Source organism: Malaclemys terrapin, chromosome 1, assembly GCF_027887155.1.
Source record: "Malaclemys terrapin pileata isolate rMalTer1 chromosome 1, rMalTer1.hap1, whole genome shotgun sequence".
NCBI lineage: Eukaryota > Metazoa > Chordata > Testudines > Emydidae > Malaclemys > Malaclemys terrapin.
In genome coordinates, this window is record NC_071505.1 from 195,379,339 (window position 1) to 195,395,681 (window position 16,343).

At 48.6% G+C, this 16,343-nt stretch overlaps 1 protein-coding gene across 1 annotated transcript in view; it reads left to right on the forward strand.

Moving 5' to 3' along the window:
- The first annotated feature begins 7,702 nt into the window (after nt 1-7,702).
- LOC128835220 (interferon-induced GTP-binding protein Mx1-like) overlaps nt 7,703-16,343 on the forward strand; it is a 30,874-nt gene continuing 22,233 nt past the window's right edge. The window contains exons 1-3 of the mRNA XM_054024611.1: nt 7,703-7,711; nt 8,280-8,522; nt 10,965-11,157. Coding sequence (XP_053880586.1) covers nt 7,703-7,711; nt 8,280-8,522; nt 10,965-11,157 — 445 coding nt within the window. The remainder of the gene's footprint in view (nt 7,712-8,279; nt 8,523-10,964; nt 11,158-16,343) is intronic.

Sequence of the window (16,343 nt, forward strand, 5' to 3'; positions counted from 1 at the left end):
GAATGTCCCTGTAAGTGCTGTCCCATATTAATGTCCCTCATTCTTGGGAGGGTCCAGCTCTCACCTGAGTTCCTCAGCTCTTTTGGAGAAGATCTACCACGGATGAAGCCAGGGCTCTTCATCACGGAGGGAGATGGCTCAGCAGCTGAACTGCTCTCCCTCGCCACTATGTGAGCAACACCTTGGAACATCCTGGGGGACAGAGCCCACCCCCGCATCTGATGGGCTTCCTGACACAGGAAGCAGAATGGGATTCCTCTTCGTGTGACGATCTAAGACCTTATGACAAGGGCGCCAGAACCTTCGCCCTCCCAACTTCTACAAGGCCAAAGTAGCAGAGGCAGAGACAACCTGTACCTGCCAATAGTGGGGGAGGGCCACAATTTAAATATCCCCATCCCCCCCACAAGCAGCTCTTCCCCATTACCCTCAGTCTTCCCTCCTTGCAGCTCCCAGCTGTTGCTCTTGCCTCTCCCTGTTGGGTGCAGTTCCCAACTCACCAGCTCCAGCAGCTGCTGCGCCAGGAGGAGGCCCAGCCGCACCATGTGACCGAGCGGGGCTGGCAAATAGAAACAGAAGTCTGGGGGCATGTGACCCTATGTACACCCCCCCCTGCCACCGCCGCTTCGCCTCTGGACAGAGGAATTAAAATACTACTTAAATATCCCACAGAGAGCGCATTGCAGAAGGCCTGAGCTATTGACTATTTGTCAGTTTAGCCCTTGGGCAGGAGCCCTGAGCCACAGACTTCTTACTAGCCTAGCCTATCCCCCATCCAGGAGGCCAGAACTGCCACTTGCCCCATGGCTCAGCTGCAAACCATAATAACTGATCACCCCACTTAATGCGAGCACCAATTCCCCATTGCCACTGAAGGGGGCTCCTCAAAGGAGACCTGAGGGAACCCTACACATCCGGATTCAGGATGGGACAATTTTTCAATATCTTGAAATGTTCATGGGAAGGGAAAAACCATTTCCCACCCAACCCTAATAAAAATGATACTTTTGCATCTGAGAGGGGGAATGAATTGGGGACCTTGGTGCTGGGGACCCTCAATGGGAGATTAGCCTGGCAGAAAAAACAGAATTTGGGTGGAGAACTGGGGGGAGTGTGGAAAGAAGAGAGAAGAGGCCAGGGAGCCTGGATGGGAGTAAGGGGAAGTAGAGAAGGAACCTGGAACTAGAGATGCTGCATGGAGAGGAGACGACCAGGACAAAAGAGGCTGGAGGCTGAAGAGACAATGGATTGAGGGGAGTAGGCTCAAGTTTGTGTGTTTGGGGAGATTGACTGGGATTGTTGAGGAAATTGGTTTTTGAATGTGCGGCGGGGACATTAAGACTGATTAGGTGCTGATTGGTGGGGACTGCCGGCAGGCGGGAGGCACCTGGGGCTGGGGAGCAGATGGAGGGCTGCTGACGTATTACTGTGGCTCTTTGGCAATGTACATTGGTAAATTCTGGCTCCTTCTCAGGCTCAGGTTGGCCACCCCTGCCCTATATAAATACAACATGTGAGAGTAAATGCAACACTGATTCTAGAAACATGAATTCCATTGTGAAACTAATTTACAGTGATGCTAAGGATACTCTTTCCAGTTAGTTTCATTTCCCCTGGTTACTGCCTGAGAATGTGGATGGAGTGAGTGACAAAAGTGTAAAAGAAAGAAAATGTGTTTCATTGCAAAATCAATTCACAGTGCTGCTACCAGTGGTAAGCTTTTGAGTTACTTTCATTTCTCCTGTTTTCTGTCAAGTATTGTGGGTGGAGCTGGTGACAAGCTGAAGAACAAAGACATTCTGTATTAGATAGTTTCCTCTTGAACCGAGCTCAACACAGGTAGGAATTTTTCTTTTGCCTCTTTTCAGTAAGTATTTAAAAGTTTGTGGGTATGTTTAGTTCATCTCTTTTCATAGCTAAGTGTGGGTAGGCTGGTGGACACTGCAAGGAAATCTGAAATAAGAGAGAAGACTAAATGAGTTACTGGGCATAGAGATACTGATAATTTTATAGAGGAAATGCCTATCAGCATACAGATTCAGGATACAAAATAAATACAAAGTTTGTTACCTCTTTATGAAGATGTGCTGGGAGCCAAAGTTTTAAATTGTTAAAGTAATGATGCATTTTTAGATGAGTGTGTGTGTGAGAGAGAGAGACAGCCTGGATAATCCTCTAATAGTTTTCAGTGCTGTGAACACTGGTCCAACTTTCATCTCCTGTGGGAGGCTGTGTGAAGTTAAAGTATAGCAAAAAGGATGGGCTTTAGACATAGGCATAGTTTGACTTCTATCTTTGGGAGGTGTAGGTGGGGGCTTAATATTATTAATAGTGGGTATAGGTCTAACTTTCAGATTTACCGATTGACAGACCCCCTCCACAGCCTCACAGACACCCCTGCATTTGCATGGGGACCAACCACCCCCCCATATCCCATCCCCCCTGCCCCAAGGAGGGACCAACAGACCTCCCCTTCACCCTCCAGGAACCCCCTGCACCCCATAGGGACCTCCCTAGATCCTGTAGCCCTGCCTGGGAAGGGACCAACAGATCCCCTCCCCAGATCCTGCCCCCTCCCACCCCTCACTCTCAGAGATTATCTCCCCCCCCTCGCATGCCCATAGGAACCCCCCCCCAGATCCTGCACTTCTGCAGACTCCCCCATACTTCATAGGGAACCCCCATGGACCCCGACCATCCCGGGGAGGGACTGACAGGCCAACCCTGCATCCCCTCACTCTTGGGAAGGACCAACAGACCCCTGCCACACTCCCATTGGGAACCCCCCCCCAGCTCCAGCACCCCCTGCCCTAGGAAGGGACCAATGGACACCAATACACACTCCACCCAGTGACACCCTCCCTGCACCCCTCCACAGGGAATCCCCCAGGGTTCCACACACATCCTGGGGAGGGCTCGACAGAACCCCATACTCCCCCCTGCCTGCACACTCCCTTTAGGGAAGCTGCCAGGATCCAGCACCCTCCTATAAGGGACCCTCCCCCAGATCTCGCACCACCTGCCTGGGGGAGGGACTGACAGACCCACGCCCCATAGGGAACTTCCCCACGATCCCATACCTCCTAACCAAGGGAGGGACTGATAGAGCCCCCCCCATATTGTCCACGGGGATTCCCCCCAAGATACCTCCCCCCACTCCAGGGAGGGCCCAATAGATGCACCCCTCCCTGTGGACCCTCCTGCACCCTGCAGGGACAAACCTGGCTAACTCCACTTTTGCCACCAGGAAAGGGGCAGGACCCCAATGTGAGTTCCCCACAACTAGGATTCCTCCACCTGCCCACCCCACAGGGGGATTCACCCTGCCAGGCAACTGGGAGGTGGTGAAGAGCAGGGGGATCCCCTCCCTGACCCCACACTCCTCCCCCTCGCTTCCTGTTGCTGGAGGAGAATCTCTCTCCCTGGCCCCCCATCTGGGGGTGATACCCCCCACCAGTCTTTGTCCCCCCCATTTGGGTGGAGTGACACCCCCCCATGTCCCCTGTTATCTGATAGTGATGCCCTCACAAGTCCCTGCCCCCCCAACCTGGGGGGGGGTGACACCCCACCATGGCCCCTCTTATCCGAGGGTGCCATCCCCCCCACCAGTCCCTGCCCACCCATCTGGAAGGATGCCTCCCATGTTTCCCCATAACCTAAGGATGACACATCTGGAGTAATGCATCCCCCACTCCCTGCCCCCACAATCTCTGGTGGCGATGCTCTCTACATCCCCCCTACCCAGGGATGATGTTCCGGTAGCTAGGGTGATACCTCTCCAGTCCCTGACTCCTCACCTCTCTCCTCACTGCCAGCACTGGGGAGTCTCTGCCCCTCCTGGGCTTCTCAGGGGGCAGCAGCCTCCTTGCAAGAGTCCCCCCAGGAAGGCAGGGGGGCACTGGCGGAAGCACTGCTGGGGAGTGGAGTCCCCAGCCTCAAAGGACTTTGCCCAGCAGAAGCGGATTTAGAGTTAGTGGGGCCCTGTGCTCAGCTTCATTTCCCCCCCCCCTTCATTTTTTTCTGCATTCTCCTCCTGGGGCTCAGGGCTGGAGGTGCAGGGTCTGGGTGGGAGTTAGGGTGCGGGAGGGGGCTCAGGGTTGGGGTGCAGGGTCTGGATGGGAGTTCATGTGTGGGAACAGACTGTGGATGGGGGGGGTCTGGCCAGGAGTTAGGGTGTGGGAGGGGGCTCAGGGCACTTACCTGGGGCAGCTCCCCTTTGGTGCGGGGAGTTCAGGTGGCTCCGTGCTGCCCTGTGTTTGCCCACAGGCACCACCCCCCACAATTCCCATTGGCTAGGGTTACCATATTTTAATTTTTAAAAAGGAGAACACTTCATGGGGCCCCAGCCCTGCCCAACTCCACCCCTTCCCCTCCCCCAGCCCCACCCCAACTCTGCCCCCTCCCCTGAACGCTCCGCCCCCTGCTCCTCCCCCTCCCCTGCTTTTGATTCGCGGGAAGCCTGAAACAGGGAGGCAGCAGGTAAACTGGGGCTGGGGTGGGGTGCGGCCGAGTCCGGCCCCCCTGGCCGAGCGGCTCCCTCTGGCGGCCAGCCGGCCCAGGCCAAGAGGCTCTGGCCCCGGCGTCTCCCGCCCGGCTCGGCTCGGGCCCTGGGGCACTGGTCCCCGGCCAAGTGCCCGCACCCCCACCCCCCCCCCGGCCCAGCACCGCGCTGGCCCCGGCCCCTCCCGAGCACCACGCCGCCGGCCCCTGCCCCAGCAGCCCCAGCCGAGCACCACCGGGCCCTCCCTCCCTATTTTTCCGGACATGTCCTGCTTTTTGGGATTTCCCCCCGGACGGGGATTTGGGGCCCGAAAAGCCAGACATGTCCGGGGAAAATCCGGACGTATGGTAACCCTACCATTGGCTGTAATTCTCGGAGTCACTCCCCGCCAGGAAGAGCCGGAACGCAGGGGCTTTAGGGGCTGCAGCCCAGGCTAAGTGGGCCCCAGAGCCCTGGGCTGCAGGCTTCAGCCCCTAAAACCCCGCCCCCTTTCTGAATCCGGCCCTGCAAGCACGGGCTGGAGGACTCAAGTGGAGCAGGGGCAGCCACGCAGCTGGAGAGAAGCAGCGGTTTCCCTATCAAAGCGCCGCTTCTCTCTGGCCGGCTGTGCCTCTGCCCTGTGCTCCTTCCGCCACCCGCACCTTCTGCATGCTCCCCTGAGACTGTGGGTGAGCCTCCCTCCCTACTCTTCTGCTCCCCACAGCTTCTACCCCCGCAGCCCCCCTCCTGTGGAGCAGCCCCCCTGCAAGAGGTGCGCCGATGCTGAGCTGCCCGAGTGCCCGGCCCTGGAGCCCCCTGTTGTTGGGGGGCCTCATGCCAGGGCACTGTGTTTCATGGTAAATCTGCCCCTGCTGCCCAGGACACGGGAGCTCAGCAGTGCATTGTGGTAGCTATCCCAGTATGCAATATCCCAGTATGCAAGTGGCTGCAGTGTGCTTTTCAAATGGTGGGGTGGAGTGTGATAGGGAGTGTGTTGTGTGTCTGTGGGGGAAGAGACAGTGTGTTTTGGGGGGCAGAGAGTGTGTCAGCATGCTGTCTTGTAAGTTCAGACAGCAGCAGACCCACCCCCCCCACCTCTCTCTCTCACACACACACACACGCACAAATGCCTGCCTCTGCAGCAGGAGCAGTCCACAGTAATGGTTTGCTTTGTATCCCGGAGCAGATAAGCATGCTGGCTGTCAGAAACGGAGCTTTGAAAGGGGATATCCACATGCCTGCAGCCAAGTTCAAAACAATGACCAGAGTGGCCATTTGACTTCAGGGGATTATGGGACGTTTCCAGAGGCCAATCACAGCACAGTAATGCAACACATTGTGCACACTGACACCTGGGCGTTTCAGCCAGGGCGCAGCAAGCTCTATGCTTCTCGTGGGGGTGGATTACCAGGAGCGCTCCAGCCCCGGAGTCCAGGCACTTTAAGTGCCTTGCCAGTGTGGACACCTCAGGAGTTAGGGTGCCTAGGGCTGATTTTATGTACTCTAACTTGCAAGTGTAGCCAAGCCCTAAGATGACAGGAGAGAGATCTCCCTTTGGCATAATTAAACCATCCCTAACGGGCAATGGGAGAAACTCCTCTCCCAACATAGCACTGTGCACACTCCCATTTATGCCAGCGTAATTTATGTCACTCAAGGGGCTAGAATATTCACACCTCTGAGCGACGTAAGTTTTATCATTATAAGTGGTAGTGTAGACATGGCCTAAATTTAGGCCCTTTCTTTTAGCACCACAGCTCCAAAACAGCCATCGGAAAGTGAGCAGGATTGTAGTTAGGGTCACATATTAAAAAAAACTTGTTAATTAATGCTTAATTTTCATTACTAATAATGAAATCAGTGGGTGCTATTTCAGTATATTTAGGAATGGATTCATGACACACTGGGAGATAAATACATAAAGGTGAAGGAAAAAATTAATCCAGTATTATATTGATGAATGGGGTTACAGGTTGCTCTGGAAGGGAATAATGTGTGACTTTACTAGCAGCAGTCCTGTCGACAACAACAAAGGGGAGGGAAAGAAGGAGGAGAGAATTGTGGAATACTTTTGAAAAATAACTTTTTTTCACAAAATTTGAAAAAAATTCAGCCAGCTCTATAGCTAGTTAAAAAACGACATTTTTTTCAAAAAATTCCTCTATTCGTTTGTTTATTTTTTTCATTTTCAAATGTCCCTATTTCAACCATGTATTTTTCCTTGGATGAGATATCTCCACTGATTAACATGGGTTTTCAGGAGCAGTTTGGGACTGATTGCTACCCAGTCTCGCTCAGCTGCCTCAGGGCCAGGACTGAAGGCCGGCAAAGTGTTGATTTAAGGTGAGTTTAACAATGAAGTTGGACATGTACAACTTTTTCTTGTTTATGAAGTATAAAGAAACCCTAAATGGTTGGGTTTTTTTAAAAAGTTCTATTTTTTTTCTCCTCTGCTGGTTTCATGCATTAGAACTGTAACTAATGTCAAGTCTAGTCTTCCCCATTTTGCTATAGGCTTGTTTTAGAAGACCCAGAAGTCTGGATCAGCCATTGATTAAAGGGATGAGGGTTATGATACTTCCACTAAAGAATTTTTCTTCTTACTCCTTTTTTCAAGCATCTCAATTAAGTAGGTTTTTAATAAAACAAACGCCCCCTCCATTTTTAAACCAACCACATTAAAGAAAAAAAAATCACTGCCTCTCTCAGTCTAATTGCCATGGTAACTGAGATCATAAACCTCCTGTTTCTCCAGCCATTCAGATATTTTTCCAGGAAAAGGAGGGGAGACAAAACCTGAATTTTTACTACATTAAAACTAAACAGGAAAAGAAAAAAGAAAAAACTTCCAGTTCTGCTTTTCACAATATAATGCAGCAGAAAGGCCACAACCCCTTTTTTGTTCTTTTACAGGCCATTTTTAAGCAAAGGGAGTGTCCCTAAGAAGCAGAGCCAGCCACTAGTTGTCCAGATTTGTCCTTTTGAAACATGAAATGGCCTGGGGCTGACACAAGTAGCTGGGGCGCAATTTAAGGAGGGTGGAGAGGCTCCTCCTTCCCCTCCCGAGTTTTGCACCACAGGTCTAGTCGCAGCACACGCCCCAGCCCCAGTCGGAGCTCTTACCTGCTGCACCATGCAGGCAGGTCCCCTCCTTCAGGAGCCGGGGTTGTCTGGTTGTGGCACCCACAGTCAGTTTCCTCCACTGCACTAGGGCCTCTGGGGATGGGACAGGCAAGTAAAGAGTCAGTCAAGGTGGAGGGGAAGCACAGGGGCCCCAGTTGTGGGGGGGAAGAAGCAGAGAATCCCCAGTGGCCGGGGGGGGTTGGAACTGGTAGGGTGGGAAAGGGGAGTCACTCTAGGGAGAGGTGAGGGCCCAGGGCTGTGCCCTAAGGGAGAAAAGACGCTGGGGCAAGGATCCTGAGGGTGGGGGAGCTTAAAAAGGGGGGCCTAGGAGCAGTTAAGTGGGTCTTGGGGTCTGTTTGCCTGAGAGAAGCAGGGAGCACCCTCACCTCTCCCTGGGAAGAGGCTGAGGACAGACCCCACTAAGCTAATGCAGTCTCTCAACTGACTAATGTGCTCTCTGCCTTCCTCCCCATCTCTCCTACTTTAGGGTAACCTTAGGGTTACCATCCGTCCGTATTTCCCCGGACATGTTCGGCTTTTGCGTCTCTAAATAGCCATCCGGGAGGAATTGGTAACAAGGTTAAAATGTCTGGGGGTTTTTTCTCCCTCGCCTCCCTCCCTCCCTTCCATGCAGAGTGTGGCTGCTGATTGGGCGGCTGGGCTGATTGACCCACAGTCTAAAGCAGTTTTTCCAGGATCACTCCCAACACAGTCAAAAGAAGCTTTAACAAGACTGCAACCAACAGAGTCAAAAGGAGCTACTGCAGTGCCACACCCTTGCATGCAGAGTGCACCTCCAGAGTGGAATGAGATGATTCAGAGACAGATAGCAGCAGCCCAGTGTGCGGAGTCTGAGAAATATCAAGAAGAGATGAAACAGCAAGGGGGAATCCCTGATCTCGAAGAGCAACAGAATGAGGCAAGTCGGATACTTGGCACTTGAGTGAAAACTGACACCTCTTCTGAGATTTTAATGCTCAGCTGCTGCTGTCATTTAGGGCTGAATTTTCAGCAGTCTGCCTTCACTTCTGCACACATGATTTTCAGGCACGGATCAAAATAATTCTGTCTCTGTGTGAGAAAGTCTGGGCACTAATCCTGCAAATACTTATGCACATGTTTAACTTCATGCACATGTGTAAATCCCTTTGACTCGTATAATACTTTGTAAATCATATGTGTAAATCTTTGCAGGATCGGGGTCAGGTGTTCAGTCATGTAATTACTAAGGGCATGGCTACACTCAGGGCCGGCTCCAGGCACCAGCATAGCAAGCTGGTGCTTGGGGCGGCACATGGAAGGGGGCGGCACATCCGGCTCTTCGGCGGCGGGTCCCTCAGTCCCTCTCGGCAGGAAGGACCTGCTGCCAAATTGCCGATGAAGAATGAAGCGGCAGCGGTAGAGTCGCGGCCTAAGTGCCGCAGATCACGATCGTGGCTTTTTATTTATTTTTTGGCTGCATGGGGCGGCAAAAACCCTGGAGCTGGCCCTGGCAACACTTGCAGATGTAGAGCGCTGTGTGTTAAATCAGCCCTCGGAGAGCACAGTAGGGAAAGTGCTGCAGTGTGTTCACACTGTCTGATTCAAGCGCACTGGCATGGCCACATTAGTAGCTCTTGCGACGCCACAGAGAGCAGTGCATTGTGGTAGCTATCCCAGCATTCAAGTGGCTGCAACATGCTTTTCAAATGGGGGTGAGGTGTGACAGGGAGTGTGTTGTGTGTATGTGGGGGGAGAGAGAGTGGGTTTTTGGGGTGCTGAGAACGTGTCAGCATGCTGTCTTGTAAGTTCAGACAGCAGCAGACCCCCCTCGCTCCCCCCTCTCTCACACACTCACAGCAAGCAGCATTCCACAGTAATGGTTGTTTTGTCCCGGAGCAGATAAGCATGCCGGCTGCCAGAAACGGAGCTTTGAAAGGGAATATCTGCATGCCTGCAGCCGAGTTCAAAACAATAACAAGAGTGGTCACTTGACTTAAGGGAATTATGGGATGTTTCTGGAGACCAATCACAGTGCAGTAATGCAACACCTCATTCACACTGACGCCCGGGTGTTTCAGCCAAGGAGCAGCAAGCGCTATGCTTCTTGTGGAGGTGGATTACCAGGAGCGCTCCAGCTGCAGAGTCCAGGCACTCTAAGTGCCTTGCCAGTGTGGACTGGTCGAGAGCTAGGGCGCCTGGGCTGCTTTAATGTGCTCTAACTTGCAAGTGTAGCCAAGCCCTAAGATTCGCACCTGCATTTCATTTACAGATTTAAAAAAAAAAGAAAAGAAAAGTAGGCATCGAAAATAGAAGGGCCACAGCCTAACTCCAGCTTTCCCCTAGAATGTATACCTTAATGAATATTCACAATAAGAAACTTTAAACAGATATTATGGGATTTGGGTTTTTGTTCTTCTACACGAGGCTCCAGTGCATTCAACAGAAATTGGTAGAAATACCAAGACTCTTATTTAATGTTTCCTATGTTTAACACTGAGAAAACCAGAATAGACTTTTGAAAAATTTATACTAAAGTTAATAAAGCAGTTAAATAAAGTTATTAGATAATAAGCATTGCAGTTATGCTCCAGGGGTTCAAAAATATTTTCTTCTGGTGATAAGTATTGTTTTACTTATCACTAAAGATAGCTATTCTGTATTTGTCTTTTCATATATTTATTTCCTGAAATAGTGTTTTTAATTCAGGCTGGGAGATAAGAATTTAGCTCTTTATCTCTATACACAGATACCAAATTTTAGATTAAAATAGGAAGCTGCCTGACCTGTTAAATCATAAAATTAGGGCTGTCAAGCGATTAAAAAAATAAATCACAATTAATCACGTGATTCATCATGCTGTTAAGCTATAGAATACCATTTATTTTAAATATTTTTGGATGTTTACTCATTTTCAAATATATTAATTTCAGTTACAACACAGAATACAAAGTGTACAGTGCTCACTTTATATTTATTTTTTATTACAAATATTTGCACTGTAAATGTATGATGCATTATAAATAAATGAAAGAAAAAAAACTGCAGTTACCAAAAATAACGGAACAAAGTACATTTGATGGGGTGTTGTTCTTACTTTTCTTATTGTGTATTCACTTACTTGCTAATTTATAAAATTCAGTAATTTGCAATAGATATTTCAGCCATTGGTGCAAATTAGCTAAATTTTGCTGAATTTACAGAAGTGTGTTTACCTTGTCAAGAATACTACAGAAGGCTTGTAGCTCACAGTACTAAGCGAGTGGTCTGGTGGTGTGAAGTATAGTTTGCTGATGATGTACATCATTTATGGCATAGACATGTTTAACTTCGCCTGATTCTGTGAAACAAGCTCAAATTAAATGAAACACTATTCTTACAGAACACAGAACACACCTTGTACAACTACTATGAGGAGAAAATCCGTCCCTGTATTGATCTCATTGACTCCCTGAGAGCGCTCGGAGTAGAGAAGGACCTGGCTTTGCCAGCAATTGCAGTGATTGGAGACCAGAGTTCTGGAAAAAGCTCAGTTCTAGAAGCCCTGTCCGGAGTCGCTCTTCCTAGAGGCAGTGGTAAGAATTTACCTTTCACCTTTTCATCTCAGAAATCTGACTCTTCCCCGAGTCGCAGTGGTGTGTTTCTATCTGATATTCTGTACTTCATGTCAGTTTGGGGACACTGAAAGTTGGGTTTAGATTCATCCCTGACACAACACAAAAAAATTTGTATTTTCCCAATCCCATCATACAGAAAACACTGTTATGATGAGAACTGTCCGGCAACTGGAATATCCCTTTTGTGGGAAATTCCACTGTTTTGAAATTTGCTTTCATTCCATATTGGAAAACAACATCATATTTCAGACTTAATTGTGAAACAATTTTTGGAAATGTTATTTTGGGTCAATTGAAACATTTAGATTCAATAACATTGAAATGTTTTGTTTCAATGTTGACTTTATGTTCTATTATAACTTAGAATATAAAATAAAAATTGAAAGAAAAAGTCATTTGAAATGAAAAAAAAACCCAAAGTCAATAGTTTAGATTTTTCTAAATTAAATTTTGTTTAAGTCAACACATCTCCCTGCAACATAAAGGAGAGATGACACAGAACTGGGGAGCTGGAAATCAAATCAGTGTCTTAGATGTCTGTATACTAATGTGAAAAGTATGGTGAATAAGCAGGAAGAACTCAAAATGCTAGTAAATAAACACAACTATGACATAGTTGGCATCGGACAGACTCGGTGGGATAATATGCATGACTGGACTATTGGTATAGAAGGGTACAGTTTGCTCAGGAAGGACAGGCGGGGGAAAAGGGAGGAGGTGTAGCCTTATATATTAAACATGTATACACTTGGACTGAGGTTGAGATGGAAATAGGAGACAGAGTTGTTGAAAGTCTCTGGGTAAGGATAAAAGGGGTAAAAAACAAGGGTGATGTCATGGTAGGGGTCTACTACAGACCACCTAACCAGGTGGATGAGGCTTTTTTTAAACAACTAACAAAATCATCCAAAACATAGGACTTGGTGGTGATGGGGGACTTCAACTATGCAGGCATTTGTTGGGAAAACAACACAGCAGGGCACAGATTGTCCAACAAGTTCTTGGAATGTATTGGAGACAATTCTTTATTTCAGAAGGTGGAGAAAGCTACTGGGCAGAGGCTGTTCTACATTTGATTTTGACAAATAGGGAGGAACTGGTTGAGAATTTGAAAGTGGAAGGCAGTTTTGGGTGAAAGTTATAAAATGATAAAAGTTCATGATTCTAAGGAATGGTAGGAGGGAGAACAGCACAATAAAGACAATGGATTTCAAGAAGGCAGACTTTAGCAAACTCAGGGAGTTGGTAGGTAAGATTCCATGGGAAGCAAGTCAAAGGGGAAAAACAATTGAAGACAGTTGGCAGTTTTTCAGAGAGACATTATTAAGGGCAAAAGAGCAAACTATCCCACTGCATAGGAAAGATAAGGCTTAACCAGGAGATCTTCAATGATCTAAAAATCAAAGAAGAGTCCTACAAAAAGTGGAAACTAGGTCAAATTACAAAGGATGAACATAAACAAATAACACAAGTATGTAGGGACAAAGTTAGAAAGGCCAAGGCACAAAACGAGATCAAACTAGCTAGAGACATAAAGGGTAAGAAGAAAACATTCTACAAATACATTAGAAGAGGAAAACCACGGACTGAGTAGGCCCGTTACTCAATGAGGGGGGAGGGAATACCAACAGAAAATGTGGAAATAGCAGAGGTGCTTAATGACTTTTGTTCCTTCCTAAATAGAGTACAATCAGTTACACACATACAAAATGGGAAATGACTGCCTAGGAAGGAGTACTGTGGAAAGGGATCTGGTGATCATAGTGGACCATAAGCTAAATATGAGTGAACAGTGTAACACTGTTGCAAAAAAAGCTAACATCATTCTGGGATGTATTAGCAGGAGTATTGTAAGCAAGACATGAGAAGTAATTCTTCCGCTCTATTCTGTGCTGATTAGGCCTCTACTGGCGTATTGTGTCCAGTTCTGGGAGCCACATTTCAGGAAAGATGTGGACAAATTGGTAAAAGTCCAGAGAAGAGCAACAACCAACCCTCCCTGCCCCCAGCCCCTTACCGCGCTGCCTGGAGCAACGGTGGCTGGCGGTGCTACAGCTGCACCGCCCAGCTGGAGCCAGCCACGCCACCGCGCAGCACAGAGCACCAGGTCAGGCCGGGCTCTGCAGCTGCGCTGCCCCAGGAGCTGGCAGCCCCACTGCCCAGAGCATTGCACCAGCGGTGGGGTGAGCTGAGGCTGAAGGGGAGGGGGAACCGCAGGGCAGGGGCCGGGGGCTAGCCTCCCAGGCCAGGAGCTCAGGGGCCGGGCAGGAGGGTCCCACGGGCTGTAGTTTGCCCACCTCTAGACAAACACCTGTCAGGGATGGTTTAGAATTAGATAATACCTAATCCTGCAAGGGACTGGACTAGATGACCTCTTGAGGGCCCTTCTAGTTCTGCGATTCTATGAACATTTTGATTTTGTTGAATCAGCATTTTCTGATTCAGAACATTGCTGGAAATTGTCAGAAAATTTTTGACCAGTTCAAGTTATGACTATATCCTTGAGCAGTAAGTCACTTTTTCCAGTCAGGTGGGAAACATCTAGAAGTGTTCTACTAGGTAAGAGGGACTATTTGTGGTTCAGAAGGATGCCCATCCTTACTCATTACAATAAATAAAAAACAAACAAACTGCAAACTCCCTACCAGTTGAAAAAAATCTCTCAATTCCTCAGTAAATACTTGAATTTTTATCACTTTTGCTATAGTATATCTAATTTTTGCTTTATCGTTATGATTGATCTACACAGATCAGGAAACATATTAAGGAAACATTTTTAGTTCAAGAAATGCATTTGTTTAGATCTCTTCATAACCAGCACCCAATTCCAATCACTGAAGGATATAAAGGGGACTTGATACTTTAGCAAAAAGAACAGGAGTACTTGTGGCACCTTAGAGGCTAACAGATTAACTCCCACCTGTTTATGCTCTCTGTATGTGTGTATATATATCTCCTCAATATATGTTCCATTCTATATGCATCCGAAGAAGTGGGCTGTAGTCCACGAAAGCTTATGCTCTAATAAATCTGTTAGTCTCTAAGGTGCCACAAGTACTCCTGTTCTTTTTGTGGATACAGACTAACACGGCTGCTACTCTGAAACTTGATACTTTAGCTTAGTCATGTTTTCAGGTGGATTGCCACATTCAGTGAGTATGTTACTGAAATTCCCCAAGAAATCTAATACACCTCCACAGTTTCAGGGTGGCTCATATTTGGTGGGCAGTAATGTCTCAAGCACATGAAACTATTTTCTGATAACATCTGGTATTTTAGTGTATTCTACACCATCCCTTACGCCAAGATGCAGCTTTTAATTTTGTTTTCTAGAGGTTCTATTTTCATATTTAAAATAAAGTTTTCCTTCGTCAGAACTACAGAAAGATTTTAAACACCAACCAATGCCTTAGAACAGTGGTTTTCAAACTTTGGGTCGTGACCCAGTACTGGGTCACAGAATGCAAGGCACTGGGTCGCCTTGCTCAGCACTCAGGGACCCTGGTGGCTGGCCAGTAAAAACTAGTAGTCCCTTCCTGTTCTGACACCGTGCTGCACCCCGGAAGCAGCCAGCAGCTGGTCCAGCTCCTAGGCAGGGGGGCCACGGGGCACTGCACACTGCCCCCACCCCAAGCACTGCGGTGCCTGTGGGCAAGAGCTGTGTGGAGCCAGACCTGCTGCTGGCTGCTTCTGGGGCACAGCACAGTCTGCGGTGCCAGGAGGAGACGGGAAGCCTGCCTTTGCATCCCGCCTGCACCGCTGACCAGGAGCCACCAGAGGTAATCCTGTGTTTCAACCCCACGCCCCAATCCTCTGCCCCAGCCATGAGCTCCCCCACAAAACCGGAGCCCCCTCCTGCACCCCTGTCAAGGCTGGATCCCCACTTTGAACTTTAGGGTACAAATGTAGGGGCCTGCATGAAAACTTCTAAGCTTAACTACCAGCTTAGCTCTGGTTCCGCTGCCACCATCAATTTTCCCTCCCTGGGAAGCCTTGAAAAACCTTCACCAATTCCCTGGTGAATACAGATCCAAACCCCTTGGATTTTAAAACAAGGAGAAATTAACCATTCCCCCTCCTTCCTCCCACCAACTCCTGGTGAATACAGTTCCAACCCCCCTGGGATCTACAACAGGGAGAAATTAACCATCCCCCCTCCTTCCTTCCACCAACTCCTGATGAATCAAGATCCAAACCCCTTGGATCTTAAAACAAGGAAAAATCAATCAGGTTCTAAAAAGAAAGCTTTTAATTAAAAAAAAAGGTAAAAATCATCTCTGTAAAATCAGTATGGAAATTAACCCTACAGGGTAATCAAACTTAAAGAGCTCAGAGGACTCCCCTCTAGTCTCAGGTTCAAAGTACAGCAAACAAAGATAAACACTCTAGTAAAAGGTACATTTACAAGTTGAGAAAACAAAGGAAAACTAACACGCCTTACCTGGCTATTTACTTACAAGTTTGAAATAGGAGAGACTTGTAGAAAGATGTGGAGAACCTGGATTGATGTCTGGTCCCTCTCAGTCCCGAGAACGAACACACTCCCAAACAAAGAACACAAACAAAAGCCTCCCCCCCCCCAAGATTTGAAAGTATCTTGTCCCCTTATTCGTCCTTTAGGTCAGATGCCAGCCAGGTTACCTGAGCTTCTTAACCCTTTACAGGGAAAAGGATTTTGGAGTCTCTGGCCAGGAGGGATTTTATAGTACTGTACACAGGACAGCTATTACCCTTCCCTTTATAGTTATGACAATCCCAAACCCCTCATCCCCAGCCCCATCCCAGAGCCTCACCCCCCTGCACTCCAACCCCCTGCCCCAATCCAGAGCCCCCTCCGATACCCTGAACCCCTCATCCCCAGCCCCAGCCCAGAGCCTTGACCCCCCTCCCGCACCCCAAACCCCTGCCCCAGCCCAGAGCCCCCTCCCACACCCTGAACCCCTCATTCCTCACCCCAACCCTCTGCCCCAGCCCTGAGCCCCCTCCCACACCTCTCATCCCCAGCTCCATTGGGTCATGAGCATCAACAATTTTCTTCAACTAGGTTGCCAGAAAAAAAGTTTGAAAACCACTGCCTTAGAACATCTGTTGCACTTCTCCCTCTGCATATCTTTACCATGGGTTGGTATATCTCCCACTTCAGC